The following is a 9,366-nucleotide window of genomic DNA, read 5'->3' on the forward strand; positions in this document are numbered from 1 at the left end:
GAAGCTGTGGCTAATTCAACCAGTGTGGTGCTATTCATCGCATTGCTTAAGAAAGCCCACTCAAGTATTCAATGGTCTGGGTAGGTCCTGTTTAAGGTTGGGTGGGTGGTGACCGGCAAGGATGTGACTACCTGGAAGTGAGGGGCTAGGAGGGCAGTAAGGATAGCCGAACCTTCCCTACTAGGAAAATCCCCCTTGTAACAAATAACACGTTTAACTTGCGTTTTATTGGCATTGTACCCCATCCCAGCACAACGATGTCTAGGTCCATATTCTACACATGGCTCTCAGGACCAGCGTGTGTGCAATCAACTATAGATTTAGTCTTCATGAGCTTTCCCTTTGGGTTTCTCTTCCTCGTCGTAAGACAGTCCATATTCATTCATTCTGGTCTTATCAACAGGATACAGCCTTAGGAGAGAAAAGGAGTGGGAAAAGATTGTTGTAAACAAATTGACAGTCAATCTGAGGATATTCTGTTCTTCATTGGAGGTAGTGTTACAAATGAATAATTTGACAAACTGAAACAGTCAATTTAGAGAAACTGCAGTGTGTGTGTGCCTTACCATCTCTGGTACAAGTAGACGAGGAAGACCACATCATCCCTGAAGCAGGCTAGCCGGTGGGAGGTGGGCATCGTGATGATGAAGGCAAATATGTCATCGATGAAGGTGTTGAACGCCTGGGAATGGTCAAGATGAGATGTAATAAATATAAACTTCCATCATCAACATCCTTCAGTTTCATTGTCATCCACTTATTATGATGTCTTTGTCTGATAGATTTATGAATGCTTCATTGCAACAATTACTACACATACCGGTAAACATACTATAATTGTCCTTTAATGATTAAACTATTTCCCGAGACATCTAACATTTAGTGTAAAACCAGAAAAATTCTCAAATAAATACACTATATTATCCACTCACTTTATACATGAATGCTTTCCAGGGTAGATGTGCCACAGACTTAAACTGTTGAAACAAGAGAATAATCGATATGGACACCAGCATCTGGCCATTAGCCTCATGAATAATATAACACAAGACATGTGCACTAGTACTTAGTATAATGGAACTGACCTTGTAGTTAACAAAGAGTTGAGGTAGCATGAAGAGGAATCCAAAAGCGTACACTCCTGTCAAAAAAAGGAACCATCAAAGTCGATAAAGTAAATCTAGCTTTCAAAAGTAATATAATAATATTGCGTGTATACATTTTTATGTATGGAAACCCCAGTGGAAAAAGTTAATTAAAGCAAATCATGCTGGCCTCAGGATAAGATCAATGACCTTACCATTCACTAAACTGTTGATGATCCAAGAGTACCAACTGTCAAACAGAAAGCAGAGGAGACATTATTACACATTCAAACACACACCGTGTAGTAGACCAACATTTAGAGGCTCACATTAGGATTTGGAAATGCAACACAGGCCCGCACAGATTATTTTTCTGGACCGATTTGTCAAAATCAATTGGAGGCCATAAAAAGGGCACTTTTTTCAAAATACAGTGCATTTGGAATGTATTCAGACACCTTCCCATTTTCCACATTTTGTTACGTTACAGCCTTATTCTAAAATACCCCACAAAGACAAAGCGAAAACAGGGTTTTAGAAATCTTTGCAAATGTATTCAAAGACAAAAACAGAAATACCTTATTTACATAAGTATTCAGACCATTTGCTATGAGACTCAACATTGAGCTCAGGTGCATCCTGTTTCCATTTATCATCCTTAAGATGCGTCTACAACTTGATTGGAGTCCACCTGTGGTAAATTCTATCGATTAGACATGATTTGGAAAGGCACACACCTGTCTATATAAGGTCCCACAGTTGATAGTGCATGTCAGAGCAAAAACCAAACCATGAGGTCGAAGGAATTGATCTGGGGAAGGGCACCAAAAAATGTCTGCAGCATTGAAGGTCCCCAAGAACACAATGGCCTCCATCATTCTTAAATGGAAAAAGTTTGAAACCACCAAGACTCTTCCTAGAGCTGGCCGCCCGGCCAAACTGACCAATCAGGGGAGAAGGGCCTTGGTCAGGGAGGTGACCAAGAACCCGATGGTCACTCCACTGTTCCTCTGTGGAGATGGGAGAACCTTCCAGAAGGACAACCATCTCTGCAACACTCCACCAACCAAGCCAGAATGAAGCCACTCCTCAGTAAAAGGCACATGACAGCCCGCTTGGAGTTCGCCAAAAGGCACCTAAAGACTCTCAGACAATGAGAAACAACATTCTCTGGTCTGATGAAACCAAGATTTAATTATTTGGCCTGAATGCCAAGTGTCACGTCTGCAGGAAACCTGGCACCATCCCTACGGTGAAGTATGGTGGTGGCAGCATCATTATGCTGTGGTGATGGTTTTCAGCGGCAGGACGTGCGAGACTAGTCAGGATCGAGGGAAAGATGAATGGAGCAAAGTATGGGGAGATCCTTGATGAAAATCTGCTCCAGGGCTCAGGACCTCAGACTGGGGTGAAGGTTCACCTTCCAACAGGACAAAGATCCAAAGCACACAGCCAAGACAATGCAGGAGTGGCTTCGGGACAAGTCTCTGAATGTCCTTGAGTGGCCAAGCCAGAGCCCAGACTTGAACATCTCTGGAGAGACCTGAAAATAGCTTTATAGTGACACTCCCCACTCAACCTGACACGAGTTTGAGAGGCTCTGCAGAGAAGAATGGGAGAAACTCACCAAATACAGGTGTGCCAAGCTTGTAGGGTCATACCCAAAAAGACTTAAGGCTGTAATCGCTGCCAAAGGTGTTTCAACAAAGTACTGAGTAAAGGGTCTGAATAGTTATGTAAAATGTGATAGTTTTATATTCTTAATACATTTCCAAAAATTTCTACAAACCTGTTTTTGCTTTGTCATTATGGAGTAGTGTGTGTAGATGGATTAAATGTTGGTTTTTTTTCATCAATTTTTAGAATAAGGCTGTAACATAACAAAATGTGGAAAAAGTCAAGGGGTCCATTAAAATGTCTACATACTTTCTATCAGGTATCAGATGTTGTATTATTGTAGCCTGGGGTTGTTTTTCCCCCCCAAATAATAATCCCCCCTCCCCCAGAAAAGTACTACAGTTGCCCATCATTCTAATACAGGGTTCCCCAACTGGCCTGCGGGTGGTTCAATTTGACCAGCCTCTCAAAAAATACTACATTTTAAAAAATCGGCCTGCGACTGAATCTAGTTGATGATCCCTGCTGTGGTAGATCCAACTGTTAATATCCACACAATAAAGTTATAGCCTACCTTTTGTATCTCAAAAAAACTAAGGCATAAACAGCTCCTCCAATACACATTGGGTAGAGTAAATACGAGAGGTACTTCATTGCCTGGGAAGAGAAGAACATTGTAAACAAAATCAAATTGATGCAATTCATGACAATACTACTGTATACAAATTAAGGAGAAAGGAACAAATATTCTGTTTGGTGTTTTTTTTTAAATGGACAAGTCTCACCAGAGTATCATACTCTTCAGTCCTTCTCTCTGATTCGTCAGATTTCCCAAACTGTGGGGAGACAAACACTTGATATGCATGTAGAACTAACATAGAACAAATGGAATCGTAAGCAAATCAACTCCGAAAAACCTATCTTTACAAACAAACCAGACTTACTATGAACGTTGGTCTTACAGCCTTCCAGATAATCTGTATCTTAAAAGCTTTCTTCACCTTCCACACCTGTAGAGGGACAGATAAACCAGTCATGGGAGGACACAGTGTAAAAATCTACAAGGATCTAAACATAGCGGATTAGAGAAACCAGGACATAGAATGAGGGGATTACCAAACCTACAAAGCAGGAAAACATAGATAATCACTGAATAGTGCACTATGTGCAGAAAACAGAAAAATCTAATCTACTCAATCTGAGAAAGGTCAATGCCTGGAAAAATCCAATAGGTCAGATATTATACTAACATGAACAGCAGTAACTATAAGGAAACACTGTCTGTGTCAAAAATGGCACCCTATTCCCTGTGTAGCAGATAACTTGACCAGAGCCCTGAGGTGCAATCCAATAATACAGTATCTCCTTAAGTGTGTACTCGTTCACTACTTCCCACAAATCTAAAAGCATTGGATTGATGGAGGCATCTGCTAGCGGAGTTTCCACCATATTTCTTATACTTGTCATTTCCTTCCAAATAAGTAAAATAGTGAACAAGTGCACACTTTGGGAGGAAGGAGAGTTAATTGGGACATAGCCCTGGTTAAATGCAGTGGGGAACTACATAGGGAATAGGGTGCCAATTGGGACACAGTCACTGACAGCATGTGTGGAGACGTACCTCGATCAGGGAGCCAATTCCAGCAGGAATGAGGACCAGCAGGCTTGTCTGCTCATCAAACAGGTACATGAAAATCACAATGGTGCTGAAACACCTCCACAGTACTGGAAAAGGACCACAACATAAACAGGTCTAAGAATAGTCCACAATTGGTTATATAGAATTACATATCATCCCACATACAAAGGCACATATGAAATATTCAATTCCACTGAATAGTCACAACGTTGTGAGAGAGAAATACAAGTTCATATTAGTGACCATTTGGATTATAGCTTTAAACAGAAATGTAGCTGTCAGTGTACTGATGTTCCATATGATGTGTTTGGTCCTATAACTGATTGTAACCAAAACATCTGAATTTAGACATCCACCAATAGAACTACAGGTATCTAACAGTGAAATTCTGGATGACAAACCAGAGCACACAGAGAGATAAGACTATCCATCCAAAACAGCCATGGTTGGGCTCAATTCGAGTTGAAGTCAGTCAATTCAAGAAGTAAACTGAAATTCCAAATAAATAATAGAAAAATAATAGCATTTATTTTCAATAATTTATCAATAAACTGAAAAAGAGACGCTATTTATTTCAAAAGTGTTTCAATGTTTTACTTCTAAATTCGAATCACTTCCTGAATTGATTAACTTCAAATTGGAATTGACTCCAACCCTGCCTAACAGCATGCTACTGAGAAATCGACCCACCTGCTTTGCTGGACATCCCCACCATGCTTTTCTTCTGCTTCCAGAAGCTGATGTCATTTTTGAAGGCCAGGAAATCAAAGAGGAGCTGCAAAGGACATATGCTTTTAAAATTCAACGTGACACAGGAATCCTTTAGGCCAGGGACGGGAAACTGCCCTTTTGTATAATAAAAAAACTTTACATTTTTTTAGGAAATCAGTTATGGTCTCAACTTCCTGTTGAGAATTAGAATACAGTAGACACGGTGCAATTTCGAAATGTAGTTGCACAAGTTTTTCTCTTGGGGCAACAATATTTTGCTTAGGGCCCCCAAAATGATAGGGCCGGCAAACCCGCATGATGATCTCAGATTTTTTGTGGCCCCCACCCCCATCAAAGTTGTCCTCCCCTGATTTAGGCCTGTGAGTCAGAATCATCCATGAAGTGACACTGGTAGACTTTGGTCTTACATGAAAGGCAGCTACGAAGAAGGTAAGGGCTAAGAGGTACAGGTTGGTGTCCACGAATATGCCCTTGATTTCATCCGCGTCTTTCTCAGTGAAGCCTGAAATCACAACAAACAAACCAATTCAATCTCACTGTGAGATTCAAATCAAATCAAAGTTTATTTGTCACGTGCACCGAATACAACAGGAGACCTTACAGTGAAATGCTTACTTACAGGCTCTAACCAATTGTGCAAAAAAGGTGTTATGAGGTTTATTGTAGTTCTTGAACTTTGCATGAAAATGTCCCCCATAGAATTATATTTCCATCGTACTACTCACCGAATTGTTGCAGGGAGTAGACGGCATCTTGCATGTGAATCCAGAAGCGGAGTTTCCCGAGGGAGATGGTGTCATAGGAGATAGTGAGAGGCAGTTCAATGCTGGTGCTGTTGATCTCCATCAAGTCCTTCACTCGGTTGCTCAGCTCATCCACAAACAGCAGTGGGAGGTACACCATCTTTTTTCCATTTTGAAATCTTGAATACAGTACAACAATCAAGGAAAATCCATCAATGAATTAAGCAATAAGGCACGGGGGTGTGGTATATGGCCAATATACCACGGCTAAGGGCGGTTCTTCTGCACAACGCACAGCTGTGATATATCGGCCATTTACCACAAACACCCGAGGTGCCTTATTGCTATTATAAACTTGTTACTAAAGTAAATAGAGCAGTAAAAATAAATGTTTTGTCATACCCGTGGTATACAGTCTCATATACCACGGCTGTCAGCCAATCAGCATTCAGGGCTGGAACCACCTAGTTTATAATAAAGGCTTTGGAACTTAAAGTTGACATTTTTGTATTGTCTATTAGTGCCAGGTGTCTATTTGTGAGTGTATGATGAATTTCCATTCTGGATTGTATTAAGTTCTCTCAAACTGTAGGCGGCATTCTGCCTTCTCCCTACAGTTCTCAGCCATTAGCTTCAACCACGACTGTCTCATGAACTACAATCCCCATGCTGTGTTTTAAATTTAGAAGTGTCAATAATAATCACTTGCGATACAGCTTTTCAAATCATCAGCGAGAAAGAATCCTTCAAATAAAAAAAGGCACACTAACTGTAGCAGTTTTGCACAGAACCATTCAGCTCCATCTGTCGAAACTACACTTCCAGAGTCACGCTGACACACAGGTGTTGGGAGCATGCTAGATAGCTAATTAGCACAGGTGTTCGGTCGCCGTCTATTTTCCATAAACAAGAGCAGTATCATGGAGATATGATATGGCCACGTGGAAACACTAACCCTATCAACGTGTGTAGCAATTTAACCTTTTTATTTTTATTATGATTTCTTGCCGATATGAAAGATAAGGTCCTTAAGCATCCTAAACTGTACCGCAAGTGATGCATGTTGATGTTCAGAACGAGCGTCAGGGATCTTAAACCCCCTCCCCTAGAGACACCTTTGTCCAATGACTTTTATGTCTAATGTAATGGAACGGAGAGTCATGATCAAGGGCTAGCTAGCTTGTATAGTTAGTGCTAAGTGTGTACTTACACTTTCAAGTAGCGGTGCACGTCACTGGGCAGGAAGTCCCTGTCGAAGACAAAGTCTTCTGACACCACATTGAGTGTGAGACGGGAGCGCCAGTGAGACACTGGCCGGTCCACTGCAGAGTCACCTCCAGTAGTAGTCTTCCGTTTCAGCTGCTCTGGCTGCACTGGGCACAATAACAACAGATCAGAGAAAAAGACAAAGGAAAAACAAAACAACACTAATGAGAAACGCAGAAAAGGGCAATGGTAAAAACAATAAACTCAGCACGACAGCTTGAAAGACGTACCCCACAGAAACGCATTCCAATGTGAAAGATATTAAAATGCACCAGACTGTTATGTAGACAAACATGAAAAAATAAAATGCTACAAAAGGGACCCTTCAGGATGGTTGATTACAAGGCAAGCCACTGTCTGTGTGCATGGACATACCCTAACAATAAAGACCTTTCAACAGACACCTACGGGTAACTTGCGTTGGAGCTTTTCCATGGCTCTTGTACATTCTGTCTGCATCCCAAATAGCAACCTATTTCCTTAGAGTGACCTACTTTTGACCAGAGCCTATAGTGCACTATTTAGGGAACGCAGCCGTTGTGTGGTGTAATAGTAGTCTGACCTTCGGTGCTTCCTCCCCTGAGATCAGGCTGACCTCCAGTGGTTTGGGTATCATGTAGGTGGTGAGCTGAGTCACCAGGTGCACCTGTCTAGGGTCCTGCCACGGAGACATGCCTGCCTGGTGCACAAACACCATGGCATACAACGTCCCATTCTTGCGGGTCTTCTTTGGGAGAGACACATTCACTATCCTTTAGGAAAAAGGATAAATATAGCAGGGAGAGGTACAACTCTGCAGGTTAAAATAGTCTCTATTTTCTGTTTGTTCAACGTTAATAATTTACTATGAATTTGGGCAGCCGTTTTGGATTACTTGCGTGCGTATATGAAGTCCAAGTCGTCCTGCAACTACCCAGAGATCACTGTGTCTACCAAAGTTTCCATAGGTGATCATCCTGCTTACTACAACTGCCATATATACAGCCATATCCTGTCACTGTAAGAAAAGTTGCACCTTTCAAACTTGGACTCCACATCAAAGTCCTCCTCCTTGTGAATGAGGGTGTGTCCACCCTCAGCATTGGGTCGTAAAGCAGTGTAGATACTCAGCTGAGAATGGGAGGGAAAAAAAACGACAACACAGCAAATGTTCACACACTTAGCAGTTGCAAAAACGGATGGCACTAAGTTTGCATTCCATCTAGCTAGCTTGCATTGATGCATACCAACCTGCAGTCGTGTTTTTCCTGACAAATAAGGTTTGAGGCAGTTTTCGAATTTGGGGTTCTCACAAGGCTTGGTGTAAACGATGCCATACATCACCCAGCAAGTGTGCAAAACATACACAACGAACACCCCGACTATGAGCGTCGTGAAAGAGGTCTTCTGAAACATGCTGCCGATTGAGTATAGTCCTTCAAATATGAAATGTGCAAGGCAGATACTGTAGCGACGCTATCCTCCTCTAAACCAAGGAGCGAGAACTAACGCGAAGCCGAAAGAGAATTTAGCTAAAGAAGATTAACGTCAGTTGATGCATTTCTCATACTGAAACGTTAACGTAGCTTGTGGACTGGGCATTGTGGTCACAGCTGTCGGCAGGTCCTAGGCTAACCATGGCTAGCTATCGTTTATCACAGTGTACGTCTCCTCATCTCTTTAACCTATCAAATGCAATGTATCTGAGTAAATATTTCGTGAAATTTAAAATCCCCGAATTCTGCTCATCAGTTTGTCTCTCGAAATCGCAATATCATGTCTATTTTAGCTAAAAGCGTAGTGTCAGCTAGCTACTTCCGTGATGTATTTCCTGGTTAGACGATGAAGGGAGTATCAAACTGCGGCTGCGCAAATCTGACAATTTGCATACCAACTGAAAATATCTTGGCCAGAAGATGTCACCCACGCTCCATGCGGTGCAGCCCGCTCTTCATTATAATTTCAGTATTTCAAAGTAAACTTTTTACTGTCAGTGCCAGGTCAAAATAAACAGAAGGAGCATAATTTGTGTATTTTTCATGTATTATACAAACAAATTAAAATATGCCGAAAACAATAAACACAAACCTCTACACTTGAATAAATAAAATATATGTATACTGAACAAAAATACAAATGCAACATGCAACAATTTTACTGAGTTACAGCTCATATAAGGAAATATGTCAATTGAAATTAATGGATCTATGTATTTCAAATGACTGGGCAGGGGCACAGCCATGGGTGGGCATAGCCCCACCCACAGTCATTTAGAATACGTTTTTCCAGGTGGCTCGCAGAGAAG

General features: G+C 41.4%; 1 protein-coding gene across 1 annotated transcript; it reads right to left on the reverse strand.

Annotated features, from left to right (window-relative positions):
• Window positions 1-209: 209 nt before the first annotated feature.
• clptm1l (CLPTM1 like) lies at window positions 210-8,921 on the reverse strand. Its single transcript, XM_021560040.2, has 16 exons — window positions 8,313-8,921; window positions 8,098-8,192; window positions 7,645-7,834; window positions 7,027-7,184; window positions 5,799-5,995; window positions 5,481-5,575; window positions 5,032-5,116; window positions 4,324-4,427; window positions 3,647-3,712; window positions 3,488-3,538; window positions 3,277-3,359; window positions 1,301-1,335; window positions 1,086-1,141; window positions 933-977; window positions 567-682; window positions 210-411 (listed from the first exon to the last, which is right to left on the reverse strand). The coding sequence occupies exons 1-16, from the start codon at window positions 8,475-8,477 to the stop codon at window positions 321-323; spliced, it is 1,632 nt and encodes a 543-aa protein (XP_021415715.2). The 5' UTR covers window positions 8,478-8,921; the 3' UTR covers window positions 210-320.
• Between the last annotated feature and the right edge of the window lie 445 nt (window positions 8,922-9,366).

This window comes from Oncorhynchus mykiss, chromosome 32, assembly GCF_013265735.2.
Source record: "Oncorhynchus mykiss isolate Arlee chromosome 32, USDA_OmykA_1.1, whole genome shotgun sequence".
NCBI classification, from domain to species: Eukaryota; Metazoa; Chordata; class Actinopteri; order Salmoniformes; family Salmonidae; genus Oncorhynchus; species Oncorhynchus mykiss.